Here is a 27809-nt window from a genome sequence, read left to right on the forward strand (position 1 = left end):
AGAACATGTCAGAACATCTGAGTGACAGGCAGGGCTCAAGTGAGCAGAACGAAAGCCAGAGGTCTTGGGATGTTTGGGGAATGTGCAGACCAGTGTGGCTGGGGCAGGGTGTTCCCGGGGTGTCGGGGCGGGAGCAATTCGGACCCAACTAAGGTTCTTGAGCTGCAATTATAGAATTACTTCCCTGCCTCCCAAATAGTTCTTAAAAATCAACTGGGAGTCTAGAAGAGTCCTGTGGAAAACATAATTGTACTTTCATTTCTCAACTACATACTGGATTACATGCGTCAGAGCATGCTCCGGTCAAGCCCGGCCGTGTGGAAAAAGTGAGGGTGGGGAGTCAGCATGGAGCCAGGCACCAGATTTGGGGTGCAGAGAGAGGACTTGAAAGGGGAATGGAGAGAGAAGCCAGCACCTGGGTGAGCCCTGGCAACATACGCTTGGGAGTGGGGTAGTATGCTTCTAGAATGGGGGTAATCAAACTTGTCGCAGCCTGGGAAAATTCATAAAAAAAATGTATGCAGGATAGCATACCGGCTCTGATCCCCAGGGAGTACACCCTGAAAGCCATCGCTGCAGCCGTCATTATCCAAGTGTGGTCCCTGGGTCAGCAGCTTCCGTGTTACCTGGGTACTCACTAGAAAGGAGGTCCTCAGGTCCCTGCACCAAGGGGAAGCAGAGATTCTGGGGGCAGCCCAGCACTCTGTGCCTTAGCAAGCCCCCCTGGGGACAGAGATGCATGCACAAGTGTGAGAACCACGGTGCTCTGTTCCCTCAGCCTGCTCCTAACGACATCCTTCTGCAGCTTCAGCCTTCTCCAACCTTCTACCCTGTGCCCAACCACCCTGTTCGGAACAGGAGAGGTCAGAGCCAGAAAGGCCCTCAAAGGTCACCTGGTCAGGCCCCTGGCTTTACGTATAAGAAAATGGAGGTCCATTGATGGCCAGTGCCTTACCCAGACTCACCTAGTAAGTTGGTGGCAGTGACAGGATCCCAGGACCCTTGCTCAGAGGACATTCTCTGAGATGTGGCTGAAAACACCTGTGCCCACAAAATTCAGCAATCTCATACTCCCCTGGGTCCGAAAGGCCCCTTCACAGACTAGAGAAAAGCACAGTGCTGTGTCCTATCGGCTGAGGGGCGCGAGGGGCGCCTGGGAGCAGTGAGGCTGGGGCGGGGCCCAGAACTAAAGGAAATCGGGGCTGGCAGGAAGGAGAGAGGCACAGATAACCTGGGGAGCATGATGGGGGCTCTGGGGCCAGACGTGCCAAGTTCAAACCCCAGCTCTGCTGCTTACTAGCCAAACGACCAACCAAGGACAAGTTCCACAGCCTCCCTGTGCCTCAGTTTCCCTGTACTTCATAGAAAGGGGCTGATAATAGTACCTGCCTCACCGGGCTGTACCAAGAATGCACAGGGTTAAAATAAGCCGGTCCCCAGAAGAGCTGCTGGAACAGTCACCGCAAGGGTTGGCACTCTCCGTGACGAGTTCCAGTTTCCCTAGGAGACGCCTCCAACAGGCTGCTCGGCTGAGGGCAAAGCCCCAGGCCCACAGAGGTACAGAGAGCGAGGAGAATGATGTGCCCAGAGCCCTGTCACCAAGCTGGGACCGGCTGCAGATCCGTGAGACATTCTGCTAGAAATGCGCCCATCCTGTGCAATGCATCTTTACTGAGCACCTGCTAGACCCTGGCTACCAGGGATACAGAGCCGAGGAAAACCCCATCCCTGCCTGCTGGAGCTCTTGGGAACAAAAACAGGGAGGAGCCTGATGCCATCCAGGGCACGTGCATGGAACTCAAGAGTCCTGGCCGTGCCTCCCTCTTCTGTCCAGCGATTCACCTGGGCAGGTGAGGACAGACACCAGGAAAGGTGAACAGGGTGGAGCCCCAAGGCCAGAGCACGCACGCCTGACCAGGGTGCAGACAACAGCAGCCCTGAATGAGCGACGGGCAGAAAGAAGGCAGGAAGGCAGATCGCCTGGGTGGGGACACAGCTCGCCTCCCAGGATGGGGGCAGGTGGGGTGGGGAGGCAGAGAAGGGTGCCAGGCATTTGCATGGGGACAGGATGAGCTTGGACGATGAAGCCTGAACAAGAGTCGGGAAGGAATAAGGTCACTCTTCACAGGTTGCTGCTCCCCGGGGGCCCCGGGCGTTGCTCCCTGGGGGCCCCGGGAGCTGCTCTGAGCTGACAGGAGGGAGAGTGTCATGTTCCCCACCAGCGCCCAGGGCAGGCCAGCCCCAGCTGGGCAGAGTGTCAGCGGGTGCCCGAAGAAGGAAGCTGGGGCTGACCCTGCAATCGCACGGGAGCGGGTCTTTGTGTACCCACCGGGCATTCACCCCACCCCTGGCTCTCCTCCACACGCCACGTGGGGGAGACAGGCTGATTCCCCAAACCACCCTCCGATGGGACTTTCTCCCAGGAACTTGGCCTGGGCGGGGAGGGGTGTGGAGAGAATCTGGCTGCATCCTTGGCCCACCTGGCCCAGCTCCCCTACAGCCTGGAGCTAGATCCCCAGGAGCTAGGTCCCCAGGAGCAAGGTCCAGGCAGCTTTCCAGAAAGGGGCTTGACCTTACATGTCCTGTAACGACAGGAGAATACAGACCTCCACCATCATCCTGCTCAGCGATGTTTTCCCAGCTCTGAAAAGGGGCTGGCCCCTCGGAGGCTCTCAAATAAACATGCTGATTAAATGCACAACAGGAGAAATGAATGAACGTCCAGGGAGAGCCCGCGGCAACCTGCTTGTGGCCACACGGCTCCGGGTCTTTCCTCCCTCCCTGTCTCTCTGCCCCTCTCCTCTCGGCCGCCCAGGGTCACCTTCCTAATAAACTACTTGCCCCAATCTTTGTCTCCTGAGGCCAGAAAGCGATGGGAGCAGAAATGCAAACCCCCCTCTCTTGCCTGCCGTACGTACGTGGCTTCCCCTAAAAAACCACGGGCCTCTTGTGGGCAACAGCAAAGTCACGGACTCACCCTCTTAGTCTGGGGCCACAACCCTGACAAGTAACACCACGGCTGCTCACGTCAGGTGGGCCAGGAACAGGTGAACCCAGAATTTTTACAACTCCATTTAGAAAAACTGCACCCTCTCCACCCCAGGGAAGCCAGCATTTTCACATATGGACCTTTTTCTCTATGGAACTTTACATTCCAAGCATTTTCTAAAATTCTGCCCCTGCTTCTCTTAAGACACGCCTTTTAGGTGTAGCTCCTTTGGCTAAGGCTCGCTGCCCCAACTCGACTCCAAACTCCAAGAGGGGAGGGCCGTGGCCCTTTATTTTCTCCGCGTGGTGTCCCGGGGCTCAGCACCATGCCCGGCACATGCCTGGATCCTGGCGCTAGGAAGAAAGAGGGGTGACTCCCTCATCTCTGGGTCCTGCAGGAAGAACGGCCAGGCCGGCCCTGCTCACGCCTCTGCCCATCCTCCCCCAAGAGTCCAGATGCTGGGATGGTCCCGGCAGGCAGAGAGGCAGGTGGCCAGACACCTGGGCACCCCACAGCCTAGGTGCAGATGCAGCTCAGCACCCACAGTGGGCTGAACGCGCCCCAACACTGGCCCCCATCAGCCTTCTCTTATGCACTTGGAAGACAGTCCTTGGAAAAGCGGAATACAGGCCCTCCCCTGCACACTTCCCCAGGGAGAGGAGCCAGCGGCCCCGCAGGACCCTGGAGGGAAAGCTGCGGCCACAGGCTCTTCTTTCCACCGCCCCCCTTCACTGTCAGGGGCTCCCAGGGGCCCTACCACCTCCTTCACTGCTCTCTCCCCCCAACTGCCTCGAAGACAAGGTTTCTGCCAAGGGGATGAAATGACACCCCTCCTCCACGCCCCTGCCCCCTCCCCATTTCTCATGTTATTTCCCACTTGGTGTCTTATCGCCACATTTGTTAAAATGGCTGCCACTTACAAGGTGGCAAGCAGTCAGAAACACAATCTGGAGCAAAGCTGATATTAAATAACTTCCTGAGCCTGGCACGTCTGCCAAGGCTCCCTCCTGAATCGCAGGTGCGTAAGGAAGAGGCTACACAAGGTGAGGAGCAAAAGACAACCCGAGTCCAGCCTCAGAGACACACCTCTGGGCCCCTCCCTTCTCTGGGCTGGAGTTTCTGCACCCGTGAAGCCGGAAGCTTAGCACTTACCTCTAACCCCCTTTCCCACGTGATCCCACACACCCCCGACACACACACACACACACACAGAGCAAAGGGCAAGACACAATTCCTGACATTCAGATCCGAGCTACCAAAGTGCCCTCACTCAACCCGCCCAAAGCCCCCTCCCCTTGTCATTTTCCAGGTAAACATACGGAGCCTCAGAGATCTGAGGCCCACCACACAGACTGGGGATTAAAGCATCTCCCAGAGACTGGACCCCAGGAAACATCAAAAAGGGTCTGGTTGTTGGACGCCGGGACTGGCTGGCTATGAGAGAGTCAGTCAGTTGCACGTGTGCTCATCCCAAGGGCCTGGGGATCACACATTCCCCAGGGCCATCACCACACTCATGACCTTAGAGAATCATCTCTAACCACCCGCATGTGAAGGGAAGAGAAATTCAGTTGACAGACGCCCTGAAGCCCATCTGCCATGATGCGGTTTCAATCTCACCTGCCCCAACAGTACCCACCAACTCCGCAACAGTGCCCACCACTGCTGCCCCCACCCCAGCCAAACACACTGCTGTTCTCCACTCCAGCCACTGGGTGTCACTGCTGCCCCCAGTGAACGGGAACCATGGAGCATTCATGGGCGGAGGGGGTAGTGGGAAGGACCCCATCAGGCCAACAGGATCCCACAAATCACTACTGCACTGTGTCCCAACCTCAGCCTTCTTCCTGAAAGAGACGGATGGCCAATCATGGAGTACCCACCATGTTCCAGACACTTTCCACACATCATATAATTTAATCCTCACTGCAACACCTCCCAGTAACACCTTACTTTGCAGGTGAAGAAAATGAGACCCAGAGAAGTTAAGTAACTTCCTCTAAGTTGAAAAGAAACAAGCAAGGGGGAGGGCAAGGACAGGAACCTGAGTTTGATGTGAAATTCTATGACCCTTCCACTACACAATTTAGCCTCCCTTGAGACATCAGATTCCGAGCTATGGGCTCTAATTGAATCAAACTGTTTTGCAGTGACCCTCAGAGATGTTGGCCCCTGGGAGAAAACCACATGCAGCTTTGATCAAAGGCACATTCCCAACAGGGCAGGCTAAATAGCGCCTCCCTCCCTGCAGACATCATGGTCTAGTGCCCTCTTGTGGCTTAACGTGGAACTGGAATGAATGTGAATGGGAGGCCCTTAAGGGTGGACTGGAGGACTCAGAGGTCACCTCCTTCCCCCTGGATTCCTAAATTCTTTCTCCCAGGGCTGGTCCCTGAGCCCCATCTGCAGCTGACAGGCTTAGTCAATTACAGTAGCCCAGAAGGGGATCATCTAGTAAACAGAAGCTACCTAGGGCAAGAATAGCAGTAAAACTACATGGGACCAAGTCTGCAAGGGACTGGGTGCTCCTGAATTAGTCTGCATAGAAATTCCGCATGTCCAGAGTACCTGGGACCCTCTGCCACTTGGTCTCCCAACTGAGTCTATCAGTGGGAACCATAAATATCTCTCTGTTCTTTGGCAGACATGTGCCTTAGCCCTTTTAAGTTTTTTTATTTTTTTTTCCAAATAGACACCATCTTGGTCCTTCTCTTATCTCCCTCAGCTTTGGCCCAGGTACTGCTGGTTCCCCTCGTGTAACTTCCCCTAATCCCATGCTTCGAGGACCCTGAAGGGCCACTGTCCATCACCTCTGTAAGACTCCCATTACACCATGCCAATTTGGCCTCTGTGTACCCATCATAAGCCAGGCACTTACTATAATCTCATTTAATCCTGACAACTACTCTACAAAGATGGATACAGTTAGCCTGATTTTTCAGATAAGGAATCTGAGGCTCAGAGAAGTTAAGTAATTTGGGTAAGCTCACACACGGGTAAAGCCAGCATTTAAACTGAAGGCTGTCTGGCCAAAGAACCCACTATTCTCCCGACGACACAGAGCTGCCTCTCAGACAAAAAAACCATTGGAAATCTTGGGCATCAGAATTGTTCCAACAGAAGGCCCTGGATTAGAGGCTTAATCTGTTAGGGTGAGTCTGATGAGCTAGAAGGAGGAAAGACTGGAAGCGGGAAGAACAGATGAGAGCCATAGAAAGTATGTATGCTTGTGGGGAAGAAGTTCTGGAGTGGAGGAAGAAAATGAGAGAAAACACACACACACTCTCTCTCATGAAATCTGCCAATAACCCTGCATTATTAGTATTACCGCCGTTTTTCAGATGAGCAAACTGAGGATCAAAAAAGTAGTGAGCCTGGGGTGCCTGGGTGGCTCAGTCCTTTAAGCGTCTGCCTTCGGCTCAGGTCATGATCTGGGGGTCCTGGGATGGAGCCCCACATCGGGGTCCCTGCTGAGCAGGGAGCCTACTTCCCCCTCTCCCTCTGCGCCTCCCCCTGCTTGTGCTTTCTCTCGCTCTCTATCAAATAAATAAATAAAATCTTTTTTAAAATTTTTTTAAAAAGTAGCCAGCCCAAGGTCACAGAGCTGGTAAGAGGCAGAGTCATGATCTCAAGCTTCATTGAGTAGGTGCCATCCATAAACAAGGTTGTGTATACAAATGACCTCCAGTCCTGCAGGAGGGCCAGAAATGTTAGCTTCATCCCTGCTCTTCAGCCTCAAAAAAAAGTGTCAGAAACAAGCAGGTTGGGATGGCGGGGGGCTGCCTAGGGGGTGCAGTCAGTTAAGCGTCCGACTCTTGTTTTCAGCTCAGGTCATGATCTCACAGTCGTGGGATCGAGCCCTGCATCTGGCTTTGTGCTCAGTGCAGAGTCTGCTTCAGATTCTCTCTCCCACTCCCTCCTGCTCTCTCTCTCAAATAAATAAATAAAATCTTTTAAAAAAGAGAGAAAGAAAGAAAAGAAGGAAAAAAAGAAAGAAGAAAGAAAGCAAGGAAGGAAGGAAGGAAGGAAGAAACTGACCACAACAGAGGGGGTCCCGCCTGCAACCCTGGGTCTGGCAGCCGTGGGATGGCCCTGGGGACAGAGTCGCAGGACCTGACTCCATGAGCTCAACACCCACCACAAAAGCAGAAGACCCCATCTCCAAAGTTGACAACCATGTTAGCAGGACGGGGCTCATTTATGGACCAACTAGCATGTGGAACAAGACAGCACCTGCTCAAATACAGGAACAGACATAAAAGAGCCAAAGTATTCACAGAAAGAAAAGAGTCCAAACTAGCTGGTCCAGGCAGGGCCCATGACCCTAATTTGCAAGGCACTCTCATACCCACCAATTTAGATGGCTATCTCTGAGGGACAGACAGGGTCGGGAGAGCTTAAGAGACAGCACCACGCTCTCCCCTCTGGTAAATATCAGGACCTGGTATTGACTGAGCAGCTACCTGGTATCTAAGAGATTCCCAAGCTCCCATGAGGGGAAGGGGGGGCAGGGAGAAGTGAGAGATGCCCCCACACTTGGGCCAGTATATCAAATGGCCGGAGGGAGTTCATAAAGCTCAATTACTCACGTGACACTAACCCCACAGCATAACCAACTGCCTATCAACTTCTCTGTGTCCACATCAGGACTGATCTTCCTGGGCAGGGGCTATGTCCCATTCATTCATCTCCATTTCCCCCCGTACAGATATGCTGATCCCCGATGCTGCTGACTCACTCCTGTCCACCCAGCGCCCTCTCCCAGCCACCTCCTGGGAAGCTCAGGTCCGGGAGACGACCATGGCTGGGCCGCAGATATGATAAAGGCAGGACCAGCTCTGCAGAGAGAGGCCCCGCCTGGGGGACAGCTGACCCCCCTGCTCATCCCTGGCTCAGGAGCGGCTCTGAGAGCCAGGTCGGCTAGGGCACATCCCACCAGGCTCGTGCCCCATCCTCAGCGCCTGCTCGCGAAGGCAAACACCAGCCTCCAACCATCTCATGCGCAGCACTGCCCTCTGGTGGCCATGGGGGGTCTATATGCAGACGAACTTGGCAGGCAGGAAGCCAAAGGCTTTAGGGCTTGTTTACCAAGACCTCAGACGTGATGTGCCCAGCACACAGAAGAGATGCACTTGTGCGTGCGCAAAGACACCCCCAGATGCACACACACAGCCCAGTTCACTGTGGGAGGCAGACGGACTGGGACTGCGAGTCGAAGATTGCTCCCTTCACTCTCGCTATCTTTGCAGGAGACACAAGGTTCCTTCCGCCGCCTCTGAAAGAGCCCAAATCCCTCAGCCCCACAGCAGCCGCTCGCTCACAGAGGGTGGGGAAAGGAAGTCACACCAGCTGGGGAGGCAGGGCTCTGTGCCAGCACGCAGTGGGTGATTGAGTCAAGCCCATCCCCCTCTCTTGAGCCCCACGTTCTTCCTTGGCAAAACTAGGTTGGACCCCAATTATATCTGAGCCCCTTTCCAGATCAGAGATTTATGGTTCAAAGTCTTGATCTGCTTCCTAACTCAAAAACACTTCCAGATGTCTAGAAACGGAAACATCAACATGGCACCCTAATGTTTAGATAGCCCATCGAACACGTCACCACACTCACTGATCAGACGGACCCAGGCGCCAACTCCCAGATGTGTCCCAACTCCCAGAAGGGAAAACAGACCAGAGGGGTCCTATGATGCGGTGAGCTAGCCAGCCAAGCAGCAGCAAAAATGGGGTGTTTTCACCAATGCCCACCCCACAGTCTCAGCCCTTGGGTGGCTACTCCCGCTCTCTCCATGGGGACAGCTGTGGCCATCCCCCAGGCTCACAGCTCATCCCTGCGAGGCAGACGGAGCTCCCATGAGCAATGGGGCAGAGCTGAGGCAAAAGGAAGGGTGGAGGAGAAGAAAGCCTGTTCATCTGAGGAGGAGGCAAGAGAAGAGGAAGAATTAGAAGTCAGGGAAGATTCTCTGAACACCAGCTTCTAGCTCTCACTGCTTGGCCCTCCAGACACCTTCCTGCTGTTCTGTACCCACCAGCCGTCTTTTTTTTTTTTTTTAAAGATTCCATCCATTTATTTGAGAGAGAGAATGAGATACAGAGAGAGAGCATGAGAGGGGGGAAGGGTCAGGGGGAGAAGCAGACTCCCCGCTGAGCAGGGAGCCCGATGTGGGACTTGATCCCGGGACTCCAGGATCATGACCCGAGCCGAAGGCAGTCGCTCAACCAGCTGAGCCACCCAAGTGCCCCCCACCAGCCGTCTTGAAACCCCAAAGCTCTCTCTGGGAGAAGCCACCCAGCCCTCCACTCTCTGATCCAAGCTCTCAAGAGCCATGGGCAGTCAGGGACACGGTCCTGCCAACCACGCCTCAGCCCAGAGTGGAGCTGCTGGGGACCCAGCCACCAGCTTCCTGAATCCCTGCCAGTCTCAGCTGGTACCTGCTCTCCTGGGGTGGCTGACCTGACCAAAGGCCAAGACACCACGGGGTGGTCAAGGAGGCCTGGGAAGAGGGCGTGGCTGAGACACGGCCCCGGGGAAGGCCACTGTCGGGAACAGGTCAGGAGGAGAGCCCCAAAGCCGCCCCGATGGTGAGAGGCCTGTCTATGACCGGGCCGGCCAGACTGCGAGGCCAGCACCGCTCCCACCATCTCGTCTGCCTTCCCCTCCAACCCCAGCCAGGGCAATGTTCACCCACAGCACCGGAATGTTACAACATAAAGGACCCTTCTAGACCTTCACATCTACCTTTTTTTTTTTTATTAACTGATTATGATGGTCGCATGTTCATGAATGACTGTGTGCATGCATGTGTCTACCGGTACATATCAGCATGCCTACGAAGACATCAAAAGAGTCCAGGCAATATAGCTTAATATTAAATGTCAGATAGCTCTGCGTGAAATTCAGCAAGTCACATTCTGTATCTGGACTCACACCCCATCTTGTAAAATGGGATTCACATTAATGAATGAATGAATGGTACTTCTCTGATAGGGTTGGTGTGAGGCCATAACGAAGTGTTACCTCTCAGGTGCTTAGAACAGTTGTCTAGAACATAGGAAGTGCTCAATAAAAACTAGCTGCTGTTAGCGATCATATACTGACAGTTTTCTCTTTGCTGGGCATGATAGAGGGCACCGACCCTCAGAGTGCTGCTAAAAAGTAGTTATTATTATGCCCAGCTTAGAGAGAAGGAAACTGAGGCCCAGAAGAGGTAAGGGGTTGGTCCAAAGCTAGGGAGAGGCTAGGCCCAGAGGACCCGCTGGAGAAACCCAGTTTCTATGGTCCTCTCCACACTTGAGGATTCTAAGGAACACATCCTGCCTGAAATCTCCCATCACCCAGACAGGGGACCCTGTTGATGGAACAAAGCAGATGGGGGGCTGGGAGGCAGAGGTGAGGCTGGAGAGAGAGGCTGGGCTCCCAAGCCAGCTGAGCCCACAGCCTCCCCAGGCCTGCCGGTAAAGAGAACAGAGCAGAAAGCTGCACTGTGAGTGAATCTCGAATTGGCGTGGGCTACAGGCTGCAAGGAGCCCTGGGGCTGCCAGCCTTGCATAGTTGCTGCCTCTGGGGACCCCAGATTTGGAAACATTGCCCCAGAGGGAGACAGAGTCGTGGGCAAGGCTCTGGCTTTGACAGAGTGCCCAGGACGGGCTCCAGGGCGGAGCAGAAGAGGGTAACGCCTACACCACCACCTGGGAAGAGTGGCCTTCCAGAAACCCTCGGGCCCCAGGCCAGTCACTGCTCTGGTCTGTGCCCCTCATGGGCCCCTTATGCGGAGCATGAGGGAGGGGACACCCGCAGCAGTCCCTCCCAGCCCTGAGTTCTGGTGAGCTTTGCACACGGGGTGAAGGCAGAAAATGGAGAATCCTCATGGGGCTTCCCAGGGCTCCACAGGGCACTGAGCTTCCGTTTGGGCTTCACTAGAGTCCTCATCTTTGGAGAGGCAATGTGTTTCTCCAGGTGGAGGCAACTAGGCTTCGGGGATGGATGACAGGTGAGCAAGTGTGGCCCAGAGCAAGAGGAGCAAGAGGTCCCCAGATGACTGGGGAGCAAGTGTGGCCTCCACTCAGGCCACGCTTAGACCCAACTGCCAGGACTCTCAGCCATCCTCCAATCCCTCCCAGATGGACCATTCCCATAACACTGCCCCTTGGGAGAAAGAGAACTTGCTGGATGAAAATGACGCCATAGTGTGTCTAGCTGCAGGACGACGGCCAGAGAGAATAGTCAATGGAACCACATAAGCCACAAGACTCTTCTAGAGTTTTCCTTTTGGGAGACACACAACTCAATCCTTTCCTTCATTTTGTTAATCAGTAAAATGGGACTAATCATCCCTGCCTATACACTTCAAGTAGTTGTGGCAAAAATAAACCCAACCTCTGTAAACTGGAGAGCATGAAGGAAATGCTGGGGTGTTCAGGAGGTAAAGAATTGCTAGACAGAAACAAAAAGCAGAACCGGAGGGGTATAGTCCTTTGAGAACTAGCCTGGTCCTCGGAGGCTCGGGGGCCTTAGGAATCCTGGTCCGGTGCTGAGATTCCCTTCCACCCACCACCCAGCCTAATCCCTCCTCTCATTTCCCCTGCCCCCCCGCCCCCCATCAGCCCACCCCTCACCCCCGAAGCAGAGCCAAGACGGGGAGCCCAGGCTTCAGGGTCACCCCTCCTACCATCAACCCATCTCCCTCCCAAACTCAGGCCCTTCCAATCACAACAACAGTGGGCACCAGTCTTTACGATGATGCATGCTTGAGCAATAAAAATTTTATCTTGTAACCCCTGAACACTCCTCTCTATTTATTAAGTTATATGCTTGTATATCTTCCTTCCATACACTAAATATTCCCTTTTCTAGACAAGAATAACTTGAAATGGAAGTTCTAGGGTGTTCCTCCCCCATCTGGCGGAGGCCCCTGCTGGAGCAAGGCATGGAGGCTTTGCAGAGGGACTACTCCCTGCCTGTGAACGGAGAGCCACAGGAAGCTGGGTGTCCAGCCTCTGAGAGGCTGCAGGCCCCAGTGCCTTCCTAAGTGTGACATTTGACTCCAAACTGCGTGGCACTTTCTGGGTGACCCAGAGTTTGGTAGAGGTGGGAAGGGAAGAAGCGAAGGGAAAAACGGTCAGTGGCCACTGGCCAGAGAGGGAAGGGAGCACCCCTGTCCTCTTCCTGGGACCTCACAGAGCCTCCATGGGGTGCTCCCTGCACTCTGGGATGGCATCAGTCCCAGCTGGAAGGGACACTGCCCCACGGCCTCAATTCATAGTTGAATTTACAGGCTCAGAAAGGCTACAGTCCCCTCCTACGGCTCACAACGGGTTAGGGGCAGAGCCAGGGGAGGGACCCATGTGTCTCATCCCTTTCTCTATTCCTACCCACCCTGTGGTCAACGGGAGGCCCGAAGCGAGGCCAGAGACAGTGTCTGTGATCCCAGTATAAGCCACTAAATGGGGTCCAGTGGCAGGAGAGATGCCACAATCCTGGCAAAGGTCATCCCGAGGGAAGGTCACAGCCCACCCACACTCCCGCCCAAGAGCCAGCTGGGCTAAGGACCTAGTCCACCCTTACAGTCAGAGAAGAGGAGGCAGCACGCAGGGACAGGCAGGGCAAGGACAGAGAGCATCCCAAGGGAGCTCCCCCCACCACCTTCTTCACAGAAGTATGCTCCTCTTCAGTCAGGCAGGAGGCTGGTTGGCCCCTTGCAGGACCCTGAGTCGCATCCCAGACTCCAGGACCAGCCCTCCAGGGACCAGTACCCAAGCACTCTCAAAGCGAGGGCCAGGGTGGGCTGCTTTTACCCAAAGCTGCCTTGCACTCAGGTCCCTGGAGCTGCAGAGATGACGCTCTAAGCCCCAGAGTGTGCCTGGGAAGACTGACCTGGGCTTGTTGGGGTTGAGGACTCTGGAGCCAGGGAGGACCAGGCCTCCAGGCAAAATCCCAGGGCCTCCAGGCAAAATCCCAGGGCTTCCAGAGCCCCGGGTCCCCAGCCTTCATCCTGGAAGTGCCTCATTCCCCAGAGCTGCAACCACTCCCCCTTCCAAATCTCCCCACAAAGGGCTCCATCTCAGCCTACTTCCCTCAGGCCTAGGCTCAGTGCCTGGCTGAACTCCATACTGCCCTTGGGGCCTGGCTCACACCCTTGCCTGCATCCCAGCTCCCATGGGTAATTGTCAAGGCTGGCGCTCCCCTTGATCCTTAGAAAGGCTGAGAATCAAGGAACCAATACAGCAGCCAAAGCCCAAATGATCCTTCACCCAACCAGGCGAGGGCCTGCAGGGAAGACTGGGGACATAAAGGGACCAGAGAGTTGCAAACACCAGGGATCCTGTGGTGGCTCCCGCAGAGACCCAGTTGGAGGCTCAGAGTCCCAGCAAAGAGCTCAGTGGTCTTCGAAATCCAGGTAGCCAGCCCAAGGAACAGAGTCCCATAACCATCTCCTCCCCCTCAATCTTCTGACAGTCAAAGTATGCACCATTCCGACCCAGCCTCAGGCAGGCTTGACCTAGACAGAGGATCCAACTCCCAGCCTCCACCTTTGTGATGACAGAGCCTGGTTGGGCGCAGCAGTGTGCGAACCCTTCTAGGTAAGGTTACCATGGGCCACGAGCTTCAGTGGCAAAGGAGCTGTCCTCCTGAACAGAAAGAGGCCCAGAAGGAGAGCCCTTTGGGAGGGGAGGAGGGGAGACCCACACTTCTGCTCTGATGCCTTGCAGCGGATTCCCTCCTGACGCTGGTGGGGCAGCCACCTCCCTGATCATAGGCGCCCTCAGCCAGCCCCCGCCGGGGACCCAAGAGCCACTCCACACACGACTCTGGAAGACCACAGGGAATCTCTTGTCCATCTTAAAGGTCAGGTGTGATAGGTTAAGCACCCAGGGAGGGACCTCAGGGCTCTACAACTCCACAAACAAGAGGGTGTGTCTATGGAGGCCAGCCCCCTGCAGCCCGCCCCCAGTTCCCTTAGTGAGGCCTGATGGAAATGCAGCTTCACCCCAGCCTCTCCCCGAGAGTCTGCCCACGTCGTACCCTTAGGCACACACCAGCAAGAGCTTTAGGCTGATGGAAGGCCGGGGGACCGCTGAACTCCCTATCTCTGATAGCATCAGAAATCTGAGGAACACTCTTTCCTCCTGCAAAGTCTGGGCTTCAGCTCAAGTCCCCTTCCCAGGTCATGCTAAAGTCAGGCCTCCTCCCTGCCCTCCTCCTTCTGCCTGCCCTCCAGGCCCTCCTCCCAGCCTGCTTCCACAGGCATCCCGCAGAATGGGGGCCTGGGCCTTGGTGTTGGACAGACTGAGACATAAGTCTAGCTCACCACTGGGGCTATGTGCCCCGAGAAAAGTTACTTTGCCACCCTGAGCCTCCATTCCCTTGAGTAAAAAGAGGAATGGGAGACATCTGCTTCCCAGGATGAGCATGATTCTCCTCCCTCTCTCCACAGTCCTCCACCTCTAGGCTAGAAGGCTGGGCCCTTCCCGGAGCTCAGTCAATACCAGCCATAGATCTAACAGGGCACTGGGGAGAAGATGGAGTGAGGAAGGGTCACCAGACCCATGATCTCTGACCCTCCTCCCCCACCTGCCAATCCATGCAGCTCCTGTGGGAATCCAGTTCCCTGGCTCTTAGGTGTTGGGGTAGATGTAAGGAAAGGAGTCCTGCCTGCTTGCCAAGAGCCTGAGTCCTGAAACAGGGATGGGGACACACAGTCTCCCGATGCACTCCCTGCCCACTGTCCTCCCATTTGTCCCACTGGGGTCCTCCCATGGCAAAGGGGACAAGAGACCGCACCATCCCCTCCCGTCAACCACCTTCCCAGCCCCTCTATCTTGGACCCTTTGCCAGTAAAGAGCAACCCAACTCTCCCTGATCAAACTGCTTCCCCAAGCATCATCTTCAGAGGAGAGACACCACTGCCTGGCTACAGACAGCCTACGTGATTGTGGCCATCCCTGCCTCCCACTGGCTTCCTGCAGATACACACATCCTTGGAGCAGAGAACAGGCTGATCGAGGCTCACTGGTTCCCAGAGATCCACACCAGGGACCTTCTCTCAAACCTTTAGCCCACCAATCCCCCTGGATATCCCCAGATCCAGCTCCTGAGCCCCTGGACCCACTGCTAAGCTCTCTCCCCTCCCCACGCCACCCCCCCCACACACACACACACAAACACACACAGCCCAATGGTGCACTTCCAATCCAGAGTTTCCCTGAGGATCACACTCAGGACCCTCCTCCCACCATCCTCAGGGGTGCTGGAATGCTGTGGCCTGCAGGGCCCAGAGAGGCAGAGTTGGGCCCATCCAGTCTACCCCTGCCAGCCTCTGGCTCCCCCCTTGGCTGTTCATCTCCTCCTCTCAGGCCCACTGACTGCAGGCAGTGAGGAGGTGAATGGCAGGGCCCAGATATGGGTCAAGCCTGTCTCCAGGGCCCGGAGTCAGAGACATCTCCTGAGCTGCACACTTCCTCAAACTGTTAGCTGCAAGAATGCGAGTGCTCTCTCCACGAAGCCAACAGGGCTGGCGGGCTTTCGAGAGCAGAACTGCAATTCCTCCCAGCCTGGCCGCCCCATTGCTGAGGCAAAGGGAGGGCTGCCGCCTGGGAGAGCAGCGCCAGTGGCAGATTCGGCAGAGCTTGCGGCCGCCCAAATGCCTTCCTCAAACCCCAGCCAGGACTTCATTGCAAACCCCTCTCTTGGCTTCCTACCCACTTTGAGGGTCCCCAAGGGGTGTGGACCTCGGCAGGCGGATAACAACCCCAGCACCGTTCACACCCTTATCTGGATGTCAGAATGGGGGGGAGGTCACCTGGCCCCCTGAGGTCAGTGGAAGGAAAGATGGGCAGCCTCCCTGGACCCTCAGCTCTTCTTTCTCCTGAGCCATGGTTCTATCCCCCCTCCGGACCCAAGGGAAGGAAGGGAATGCAGGCCACCACAGGTTTCACTCAGACGGGGCAGAACCCAGCAAACGCCAGTCAGAGTTGGAATGCCCAAAAAACAAAAACGGATCTGCAAGATCATATAACCCCCATCCTCAAACCATGCCAGGCCACCACCGCCCCCCGCGCTCCCTTCTCCATCCTGACTCGGAATTCCCGGCGCAGTTATCAAAGCTCACAAGGACGGGATCTGTAGGCGCCCAGATGCAGATGAGGGTGGGAAAGGCGGGGGGGTGTCTCGGAAATGCCCAAAATGGGGTTGGAGAGGGCGGGCGAGAAAGGGAAGAGGTAGGCGTCCATGACGGCCTCGACATGTCCAAAGTCTCCCCGCGAGCAGCCAGCTCCCAACTTGTTTACTTGTCAGCGTGTTTTGCTGCTTCCAAAAGGAAATAGTTAACGATCTCGGCTGGATCTCGAGCAGTCCCTGTCACCTTCCCTCCCGGCTAAGCGCCACCGCTGTCACTGCCGTCGCCGCTGCCGGGGATCGAACCTCGTCTACTTTATTCCACTTGAGCGTGGCCAAACTGTTGCTATTTACTGGGGGGCAAAGAACCCGGCTCGCAACCTCGCGCCGAGCCCCGGCGGGGGGCGGGGGCGGGAGCTGGGCCCCACGCGCCCCGGGCCGGCTGGGGTCCCCAGCGGGGAGAGGCACCCACGCGGCTCCGGCTCCCGCCTGCTAGGGCCGGAGCACCTGGACTACGCAGCCCGAGAGCATCTCCCGAGCCACAGCGAGCCTGACGCGCGCCCGGCGGGCGGCGGGCGGCGGGCGGCGGGCAGCGGCGAGCTGGGGCGGGCGGAGGGCCGGCTCCCGGCCGCGGGCGGGCGAGAGGGAGACGCGGAGCGAGAGGGGAGGCGGGCTGGGGAGCGGCCGCCCGACTTACATAGAAGTGATATTCCTTGAGATGTCCGTGATGTTGATGCTGGCGTTCCCATTGCTGTTCCCTGAATCCTGCCCTTCCAGGAGGGGGAAGAGGTTCCCATCGTCCGGCCGCCGGCAATTGATCTCAGTCTTGCTGCAGACACAATTTGCAGGGCAAGCCAGCACGGAGCCCACATAGTCCAGCCAGACGCTTCCCAGCAAGAAAATCCGCCAGAAACTACACTTGGCTGGGCAAAGAGAGACATCCATCTCCGATCGCGGCTTCTAAAAAAGAGGAGGAGGAGAGGAGAGGGGGGTGGGGTGGGGGGAGTGGGGAGAGCTGGGGGGGAAGGAAACAAAGACAGCGAGGGAGGGGGAAAGGGGGAGGGGGGGCCTCTGCCTTTGAAACGCCGTGCGATCAGATGCAAAATCCTTCAGCGTCTGAAACCATCGCGGCCGCCGCCGCCGCCGCCGCCGCCGGGTGGGAGCCGCGGGGAGCGCCTAGTGGCGCGGTCTGCCTGGCATGGTGGCCGGCTCGGCGCTCGCCGGCTCGCCGGGTCCGGGGGCTCGGGAAGCGAGCCGCGCTCTCCGACTCCGAGACTTTGCAGGGTTGCAACAGACGGTGGGGAGGCAAAAAAGAAAAAGAAAAAAAAAAGGAAAGGAAAATATGGTGCTAAAGTCACCAAGTCCCACCTACTGGGCAGAATTAAAACGGACACACCTGCAAAACACACACACACACACACACTCACTCACACATACACACACCCGGAGCCCGGGGGAAGGAGGAGGAGGAAGATGCAGTCGGAGCTGCAGCAGCCGCCGCGAATGGCTCGCCGCGCGCCTGCAGAAATGTACAAGTGCTCAGAGCCTTACGAAACGCACGGGTTCTCGGAGCGTCTTCCTCGGCTCCCTCCCTCTCTCCCCCTCCCTCCTCCCCTCCCTCCTCGTGGCCTCCTCCCCCCGCCCCCCGCCCCGGCTGGGAGCGGCAGGAGAGCGGAATCTCCCCCTCCCTCCCTCTCCCCCTCCCCTTCCCCACACCCCACTCTCTCCCCGCCCGTCCTCTCCCCTCCTCCCTCCCCACCCACCCACCCACCCACTCTCCGGCTCGCGGCTCTCGCCCGCACCGCCACCCGCAGCCGCGCGGCCGCCCGCCCGCTCCACGCCTCGCGGCCCGTCGCCCGCTCGCCGCAGCCAAGGGGAAACCGAGACGGAAGGGAAAAAGTTGCAGTTGGGATTGAGGGGGGTCTGGGCTGGGGAGGGGGAGTTGGCGAGCTGGCTGCGCGACGCCGAAAGGCGCTCTCCTTTCCACTTTTTGGCCCTCGCGCTGCCCGGTGTTTTGCTGCAATCCGGACCGCGAGAGGAAGTGAAATGGACGCGGCCGAGATGACCGGGGAGTGCTCCCGAGCCTGGGTGGGGGGCACAAGCTCGAAGACGGCGACGGGGGGTGCGGGAGCGCACGAGAACCGCAGAGAGGCACCCGAAGCCAGGGACGGGGGCCGCGGACGCGCGGTCCTCCGTCTAAATGACACTCATTTCCGTAATCGAGAGTCCGGGAGCTGGGCTCGGCTGGGAGGGGACTGCGGGGCACGGCCGGGTTGGTGCCCCCGTGCCCCCTGCGCCTTCTTGGCGGTGGGCTTTGCGTTCAGCCTAGGGCAGGCAGGGAGCGGGGAAGGAAAGGGCCAGCGCCGAAGGGGCTGCGCTGGGGCGCCGAGGTGGCCCCGGGCGAGCGGTGCGTGCGAAAGAGAAACGGCCGGCAAATTGAGATGCAAGGGGCATTTTTTGGCAAGCAGGCCAGCACCATCAGAGGCCGGCTTCTCGGGCTCGGCTCTCGGGTGCGCTGCTGTGGCTGCCCGGTGAGGGGGCGGGCGGGCTGCTTTCTCCGGATTCGGGGGCGCAGAACCTCCCTCCTCCCCTCCCACACAAGCACCCCTTCCTGGTAGGGGCGCAAAGCAGGTGCAGCCTTCGACGCAAGCTCAGATCCCGTCGGGAGAAGAGAAGGGTCCCGGCTTTTTGCCTCGCTAGGGTTTGGGGTTTCTTTCTTTCTTTTTTTTTTTTTAATAAAACGTCAAAATGCCAAGTGTGAGCTGTTTGCTCAGAAAACCAGAGCCTTCGCTGTCGGAAAGGGAAAGAAAGGGTTAGGGAATTCGGAGCAAGCAGACACACTACGGCATTCACACGCAGAAGAAAGCAGGGCTCTCCTCCCCGAGCTTGGATGAGGGCAGGCGAGGAAGCGAATGCGCTGAATTCAACTGCATCCAGCATCTGAAAGGCTTCTCCCCCGCCCCCCCCCCATGGATTCCGATGCAGGTCATGCAACTTGCAGGCAAGATGGGGGAAGGCGTATGCGGGTGCCAACCGCCAACCCCAGGCGCAACCACAGACAGACCAGGCGCCTGCAAGTGGCACTGTCGCTGTGAGTAAACTTGGAAGAAGAAAAAGAGAGAGAGAAAGGAAGGAACATGTCTATAAAAGGCAGTTTTCGCGATTTCCCCTTACGTTCTCTGCCTTCCCTGGGCCTCGGGGAGACTTTTACCCCCTTGTTGCCATTATGACCTGGTCGCCAGACTGGCATTTTGCCCTCCCACCAGCAGGAGGGGACAGAGAGTGGAGACCTCCCTACTCTGGCAAACCAGTTCTTACTGGCCCCAGGCCAAGCCCTGATACCCTCCGTCCACTGGGAGCCTCCCTGCCCTTAAAGCGCCCCTCTGAGAGTGGCCAGGGAATACCTATTTGAGAGCCTGGGAGACTGAGGCAGAGTCAAAGGTTGGCCTGACCCAGGAGGTGGCAAGTGGCAGCAGAGACAGAGAATTTTTCTCAGACCACTCCAGGGGAGATTCCAAAAAGCAGGGAATGCCAAATGGATTGGGCCCAGCATTTCTCCAGCCTGGAACGAAAATAGTTGTATCCAAATGATGCCCAGCCCACTTTTGTGGGGAGAGAGAGACATGATTTTTAACATTTCCAGCCGAGAAGGGGAGGTGTCTGTAAGTCAGAACAAAAAAAAAAAAACAACTTTAAAAACCCCTTTGGAGATGATAAAAATGCACACGGTGAAGCAAGGGGGTACCTGATGGGACAAGAAGCCTTTCATCCTAACAGTAAAATGGGATTAAGATGGGATGTTACGTTTATGCTGGAGCTCTGGGCCTGAGCAGGAAGTGGCAGCTTAAAAGGAGGGAGGCCCTTTTCAAAGCAGATCCTAGACTAGGAGTGGAGAGAACAGAGTTCTAGTTCTGACCAGAGACCAATCACGGAAGCCTCAGCTCTCATCTCTGCGGGATGAGGAGGTTGGATCTCATTCTCCAAAGTGAGGCCCTCCGACCAGCAGCATCCATATCACCTGGAGACTTGTTCATCTGCAGCCTCCCAGGCCCCACCCCAGACCTACTAAACCAGAATATCTGTTTTAACAAGCTCCCCGGGTGATTCATAAGCACACTGCAGTTTGAGAAGGACTAAGATGACTCCCAAAGTCCCTTCCAGCTTGAACATTCTCCGATTCTATCTGGACCTGGGCTGGAAAGACTTAGAAAAGAAGAGGGACCTGTTGTGTGGATTCTCAGAATATTATTCGGACGGGGCGGGGGACGCGGGGGGAAAGCGGGTACGTCAGGTGCAGGCACCTTGTTAAAAACAGACTCGGGAAGTTTCACTACAAGCTCAAAAAGGGGCTCACCCCGCCCAGAAAATTACACTCTTGCTTCAATACTTCTTAACCCCAGAGATAGGCCAGATTTAGCTGAGGAAGCAGGAGTTGGTGTCCATTGTACACACCGTCCTCTTGGTTAATAGGGGTCCAGAACATTTGGGGTATCTTGTCTCCTTGGTAAGCATGTCCTGATTGACAAGGAATAATGTCTGACACTTAATGATTCTCAGTCCGCGGCCATCACGGGGTCTTAGAGAGATCAGGACCCAGCCCAGCATCCTGCCAACGTGGGTAATCCCTCCCATGTCTTGCTGCCAAGGGCAGTCTTAGAAATGAAGGAACTTAGCAATACAGCCCTTGCTCATCAATCAGAGGCAGGAGTGGGCAAAGTGTTTTGAACAGAAAGGAAAGCTTTAGAAACCCTTTACAGCTGAGCAGCTGCCTTCTGGTACAGAAGGTTCCTACCTTCTGCCTTTAGAGAAGGTAGGAGCCCAAGATTTGGGTGTGGTCCCCCATCAGACAGGCTGGAGTGGAGGCTGCCTCCCAGAGCACAGTGGTCCAACCTTCCCAACACCCAGAGACACTGAACACGTCTCATCCCAAAGGCATGTTCCAGCTAAGTGAGCACCTGAGATTTCTCCTTGACTGTTTATAAGATATCCCCAAAGCCAGAATTCCTTGCCATCTAGGAAAGGAGGAAGGGAGTGGAGACTCAGGAGCATACAAACATAAGCAGCTGACCCAGGAGCCATCCTCCTAGGGCCTGCCCCCACTCCAGACCTCTGCCGGCCGGCTGGTCATACGTCTGCCTTTCTAAACCAGCCACATCAGCTTTTCCAATGAACCCACACTCCTAAGGAGTGGCCATGTTACAGGGGTGCAGGCCAGACCCCAGGCACTTGGGATTCACCCACCATGGCAAACTGCTATGATGTCAGCCTAAATCCAGGAGTTGTGCTGCCCGATGTTCTAGTCTGAGCAGAAATGAGATCTTCTGCCCAAACTCTGAGCTGCAGAAGGAACTGTGGTGTTGAAGATGACCAGGGGAGCCCAAGAGGAGACAAAGGGAAAACTGTGCCCCAAAGAATCTGCCGTTGCAAAGAGCTATTGGAGCTGGCAGACTTGTACTTGAGTGAGAGAAAGAAGCCTGTTTCATGGGTGGCCCGAACTCGAGATGTGAGGGAGGGAAAGCATGGCTGGAGGCTGGGAACAGTTATCCAGAAGACCAGGAGCCAAGGACGGAGTTGTGACCATACATGGAGAGGGAAAGCCCACTTATGAAGAGGGACAGTCGAGACCAAGGGGTCAAAGGAAGCAGGAAAATCTAAGGACAGGAGGTCCCAGCTCAGGATCCTGACTCAAGTCCCAAGATCTTAGGCATGCACCTGCCAGGAGGTTGGAGCTACCTGCCAGGGGGGACAGAACTTCTTGCCTCTCACTCCTGTCCATTACAGATTTTCAGAGGGATACCTAGATTCTCCTGTGCTGCCCTGGTGGGAGTGTTGGGGGGGGGGTGTTGGGGGTCCTCACCAGTGATGTCTTATCCTGGATAATAGATTCACAGAATCTCTGGGCTGGAAAGGACCCTCAAGCCCAAAGACCTGCAACCCCATTTGATGCACAAATCCCCTCAGTGTCATCCCCAAGTGCCCAGTCTATCCCTGCTTGAACACCTCCTGGGACAGGAGGCTCATTCCACCCAAGGCTTCCCAATCTGTCTGCAAATAGCTTTATTCCTTGGATAGCCTTCCGTTGGAAATAATGAAACCAATCTCCCTGAAGCATCCATCCTTGGTACCTAGTGCTACTACCTAGAACCCCAGGGAAAAGTCTAGTCTCTTTTCTACAAGCCAGTCAGGAGGCTGCCCACCTCTCATCTCTTCTCTGAGCGAAGTATCCTCAGTTCCCTCCCTATGCTTCCAAAGCCCAGTTTTCTGATCCTTTCCCACTATGGCCATTGGTAATGCATTCAGGATTGTCAATGGCCCCTGTAAAGTATGGCTCCAAATCATGCAGGCTGCAGGTGCTGTGATCTTGGGTACAAGACAGTAGGCAACTCTAAGGGGACTAAATATGGTTTCATGTAATAGACCCATGGACATGAATTTGCCACCCAATAGCGTTTGAACCGGGGCAAGGCACTTAAGTCTGTGCCTCAGTTTCCCCATCTGCAAAACAGGGGTTCAACGGGATCTAATTCACCAGATGGTTGTGAGATAACACAGGGAGGCACCTTGGACAGTGCCTGACACACAGCATTGTGTGTGTGTTAACTCCATTATTCCACTTTTTAGTTACCCAGAAGGCTTTCCTGCTTCGCCTGGGAGGCCCCGGGACCAGTTATCCAGCAACAGCCAAACACACTGTCACCCTAAAACTCATCCCCTATGCACAGGAAGCAGCACCCCCTAGCAAATTACTGCGTGGGGCTGAGGTGTTGGGGCTCACCCACGGATGTTCTCAGCTGCACTTCTAGACCCCAGAGTCGCCAGCAGCCAGGGACGGTCCCAGGCCTGAGTGCCTTGGGGATCAAGACGCTGGGCGTTGAGAAGTGACCCCATGGGCCCTCCCTGGTTCCCTTGCCAGCTTGTTGCTCCTTTGGGGGGTGGAGGCAGCTAGCCTCCGTCTGCCCACAGGGTAAGCCCTGCTGACTCACCACAGCCAACTGTGAGCAGTTGGGCCAGGCTGGAACTCAGTGCCACACCGTCCCTGGTCCTGCCTAGCTTCTGCAGAGAGCAGGGTCAAGGGCACTTGGCTGGATTCAAGGAATAAAATCTAGGTGGTAGGAATCATCAGGCTTCTGGGGAGCCAGAGGGGCGAGCCCCCAGAAGGCACCAGAAGAGTCTTTGAGCATGGGTGGCCTGGGAGGACTACACCCTCACACCCACCCTCCATCATAGACACATCGGTCTTGCCCCTTCCAAGATGGGCTTCCCACAGGAACTTACACACACTGCACTCTGTACAATACCCAGCCATCACCCATTTACTGACCAGAGGGCAGCCAGAGGGAACCGAAATTGACAAGGTGGGGCAGAGCCATCTAGGTGACTTTCTGACTCCCAAAGGGAAGTTCTTCGCCTTACCAGCTTTTAAAATGTACGTTTCTTGAGGAACGTACAAGGTCTTTACCTTGTTGGTTTTATGTCCTGATTTGCCAGCCCCTTTAACAGTACTGAGAACATAACAGATGCCATATATATATGTATATATATGTTTGTTATACATATATATGTGTATTTGTTAAGCAAACCCCTGCACTTTGAAACCATTAGACACATGGTAAATAAGGGAAATAAGGGTTCGGTGTCAGTCTATAAAGCACTTAAGAGGGCCAGGACTTATACCCATGCTGTTCACTCTGTTCTCCCCAGGGCCTACCTTCGTGTCAACACAAGAATGGATATCACACATTTTGGAGGTGATTTAATGTACCCTTTTGCTGCCTGAACCCCATGTGTGTTCCTAAGAGAAGTTTGGGGCAGAAGTGGGGTGCCCTGAGCTGATTACCTCCTCCACACCCCAGAGTTACACTCGCTGCTATCAACTTACCCCTGGGAGGGCAATTATCGAGGGGCTTCGCGATCAGGAAGATTTTAGTAATTCCGAATTTCAGCTCCAAAGTCAGGAGAAGTTTGGGAACAGCAGTTTCCAAGGCAATACCAGGCCACCTGGGCTCGCACAAGCTTTTCACACCGAGTTGGGGGCCCAGCAGCCCCATTACTGTGGCCTCTCTCCTATAGAAAGCCAAACCCTGATCCTCACCTCCTGGGGCCCCGACTACATCCTATAGTCCTTCTCAGCCAATCTGGCCACCTGTTCAGCTCCCCGCTCCTGCTCTGCCTTGACCATCTCCCACAGCGCTCTTTCCTCCACCTGCTTCTCAGCAAAGCAGACTGTATCACACCCTTGCCCGCCCTGGCTCAGACACTGGCTTTCAAATTCAGCTCTGAACTAATTTGTTCATTGAGTGTCAAAAACCTCTTGGGCTGTGTCACCTTGGGCATGCTGCTTGACTTCTCTGATCTCCCACTTCCTCCTGTGCCACATGGGGGACCAGGAATCGAAAGGGTCAAAGAAGATGTTATATGTAAAAATCACCTTGTGGATGCTGAACACTGCACAGATGACAGCCACCGGCTCCTACTAACCAGGCAGTAGACACCAGGACCTTTGCACATTCCATCAGCAGTTCACACCTTACCTGCCTGCAATTATCAACCACCAGATGGTCTCAGAGTGAAGGCAATGCCAAAGCAACAGTTTCTGTCCACACCTCTCATTACATTCTTTCCTCAGAGGGGCAGCTAAAGCGTGAGTGTTGGTTTCAGGCAAATCTGGCTCAGATCTCAGCTCCAGCACCCTACTAGCTGGACACCTGGGCATATCCTGTCACCTTGCTGAGCCTTATCCTCCTCACCTGAAAAATGTGCTCTTGGATATTGCTCATGGACATTTCCCTTGCAATGAATGTAGTTTTGGGACTGAATGTGCATGATGCACCTGGCCAGGGGGTTTGGCCTACAGTAGCGGTTATCATGTCCCTTCCTTTTGTCTATATTCTTCTTTAGGGGCCCCACCCTTTACCAGATGGCTCAGCCCCCATATTAGGGTACTCACAAATTCTGCATTCCCTGCTTGCTGGAAACCATCCTGGTTTCTAATTCTTAAAGCAGCACAGATCCCCAGGAGCTCAGAAGGCTAGAGAGGTGATGCCCGGAAGTCCTCAGGCTCAGAGAGGAAGAGACTGTCAACATACCTGGGACCAAAGCAAGAAATGACCAAATCAGCTCAGTTCCCTCTGGTGCTAATGATTACTGGGAACCACACACGCACACACATTTAAGTAGGTATCAAGAGCAAGTGGAAAACCACAAAAAAAAAAAAAAAAGAAGTCTTATTTGCTGAGACACCAGTGTGGGAATTGGGGAAGCATTATGTCAGGGGGAGGGGACATGAGGAGCCATGCTCGCCTTTGGAATGAAGAGACAGCTCCTTCCCACAGGCTTTCTGCCGTCCTCCACCCCCTCCCCAGCCCACAGCACCAGCTGCACTGCCTGGGAACCGAGGGAACAAAAGCCCAGCCCAGGGAGATCTGGGATGGGGGGGACAGGGAATGAAGGTGGTGGGGGGGAGGTACAAACTAGCCCTATTGAGCCCTGGCCAGAGCCCCAGCCAGAACCCCAGAGCTCTGGGGTGAGGGCGTGGTGTGGGGAGGGGTCCCAGAGACCTAGCCTGGAGACAGACTATGGGTTCCTCCAACTGGTAGAAGTCAAATGACCCTCAAAAGGCAGGGACACTCGGATGCCCTCTTCCTCATGTCAAATTCTAGAACTATCCTCAGGACTCCAAGAAAGGGAATCCCAGGAGCCCAGCCCTGTGGTTGGATGGCTGTGACCCTCTCCCAGTGTGCCCTGGGGGCTGTGCTTCCAATGACAAGCTCCGTGCCACCCCCTCCTCCCCCCCACCCCCCCGCCCAGGGCTGGGCAGGCCGTCCGCAGGATCTGTCCCCTTTCTTGCAGAGTTAATGGCCATGCTGGGAGCTCGGGGTCCCCACGGTGCTTACAGGTAGCAAGGGCCTTCCAGAGGCTGCACCCACATACTGTAAGGGCCACAGCAGGCCATCTCCTAGGATCCTGGAGTTCCAGGGATGAAGAGGAGCAGAATGATGATGACAAGAACGGTAATGATAAACACAACCCCCACGTATTGACTTCCATGTGGATCATTTTTCTACACTCCTTCTATGTACAATTTCACTGAATCCTTACAAAAGTGCTGTTGTGACAGAGGAAGAAACAGAACCAGGGAGGTCACATCGCTTGTCCAAGGTCACCCAGCTGGTATGCGGTACGAGGCAGGTGTTCAAGGCCAACCCCCACACCCACTGCACAGAACCACTTCTGGGGTGAAAGTGCCCTGCAGTGAGGCAGGAAGGAGAATGGAGGCCGCCACCTTGGCAGGAGAGGGGGTCAACCCTGCCCTACTGCACCCCAACAGCCCTCTGCCAGGGGTTTCTCTTTGGAATGGGGAAGAAAAGGAGAGGGGGAAGGCTCCGGTTGTGATCACTGGGCTAGTCCGGGCTTTCTGGGGGTGGGGGGCATGATGAGTCTACAACCTGCCCTGTGGGTGGGTTTCACCTAACAGCCAACTGTCCCCTGCCCAAGACAAGATCGCTGGCCCAGCCTTCTCCCGGTGAAGGGTAGGAGTCCTAGAGGTAGGCCATTGGCACAGCAGCCGCATTGAGTGTCTTACCCGAGCGTCTGTAATAAACAAATCAATAATTAAGAGAGGATGCACATTAGCCTTTGAACAGGTTCCAGAGAGAGTTTATTTCTGATCTTACACGAGGTGAACAAGTGTGTGCTCAAAGCCTGGGGGAGGCTGTGGCAGTGACAGAGAGATGTGGATTGGGGGGGTGGGCAGGAGTGCACCGGCCACCTGTGGCAGGAGCCCCCAGGGGGCCAGGCTGTGCAGGTGAGCGTGGGGGAGCCAGGTGGCAGGTGGGCAGGCACTCGGAATGTGCAGGGGGGTGGGGGCAGGTGCAGTGGCTTAATAAGGAGGGAGGGTTGGGGGGCCACCTTCATTCCCTTGTGCCTGACTGAGTTGGAAGCCACGCCTGTAATCTGTTCCTCTGACACGAAGATTACAGAATAGAACATTTTAAATATCAACCCCACTTCCTGACTCCCACTTTTCTCTCCCTTCGCCCCCTGCTGGCCAAGGGAGCCGGTTCACTCGCCCTTCAACTTCAGAGTCGAGTGGAACTTTCCAGTCTTGGGACTTTAGGAAGAAGAAAGAAGGTATTAAATTGTCTTTCCATAAGGTCCATTTATCATGAGCCCCACCTCTCCCCACACAACCCCCAAAATAATAATAATGATAATAATAATAATGATAATAATATAGCACACTTGACAATTATAGCATGCTAACACTTGAATAAACCTGGAGAGCCACCAGCCCAGCGTTCCTCAGACTTCTCCAACCGGAACCACCAAGCACAGAGGAGAAGGAACCCCATCCCCCAGAGTGGGGAGGGGGATGGGGGAGGTGGGAGAAGAGCTGAAGTAGGCAAAAAAGTTCTTTGAAGTCTCACGTTTTATTTTTAACATGCATGCGAGCGTGTCATTCTACTGCATGATATGTCCATGTCTGTTCTGGTGTGAACTAATGTTTTAAAGTGTCTCCGTGGCATACGGTAGATGCTCTTGGAAGATCCATACTGTATTTATTGTCCCCCTGCCCTCAAAGCCCCCTGGGGTTTTGACATAAAACCCTCCATGGAAACCTACCACTTTAAGAAGCACGCATACCATCCAAACCCCTCATCCCCCATCCCTGCCATTTTATAGGTAGAAAAATTGGGCCCAAGATGACCA

The 27809-nt window shown here is 55.4% G+C and overlaps 1 protein-coding gene across 4 annotated transcripts in view; it reads right to left on the reverse strand.

Moving 5' to 3' along the window:
• Positions 1-17695, reverse strand: part of NTRK3 (neurotrophic receptor tyrosine kinase 3) — a 382724-nt gene extending 365029 nt beyond the window's left edge. The window contains exons 1-2 of one of the 4 annotated variants that reach the window (XM_081831657.1): positions 17544-17694; positions 16798-17375 (exon numbers count right to left, since the gene is read on the reverse strand). In XM_081831657.1, coding sequence (XP_081687783.1) covers positions 16798-17045 — 248 coding nt within the window. In that variant the 5' untranslated portion in view covers positions 17046-17375; positions 17544-17694. Of the gene's footprint in view, positions 1-16797 lie in introns of all 4 variants that reach the window. The other 3 variants (XR_014148812.1, XM_081831659.1, XM_081831658.1) reach the window with 3 other exon arrangements.
• Between the last annotated feature and the right edge of the window lie 10114 nt (positions 17696-27809).

Source organism: Leptonychotes weddellii, chromosome 9 (assembly GCF_054177405.1).
Source record: "Leptonychotes weddellii isolate Sample4059 chromosome 9, ASM5417740v2, whole genome shotgun sequence".
In the NCBI taxonomy this organism is placed as follows: domain Eukaryota; kingdom Metazoa; phylum Chordata; class Mammalia; order Carnivora; family Phocidae; genus Leptonychotes; species Leptonychotes weddellii.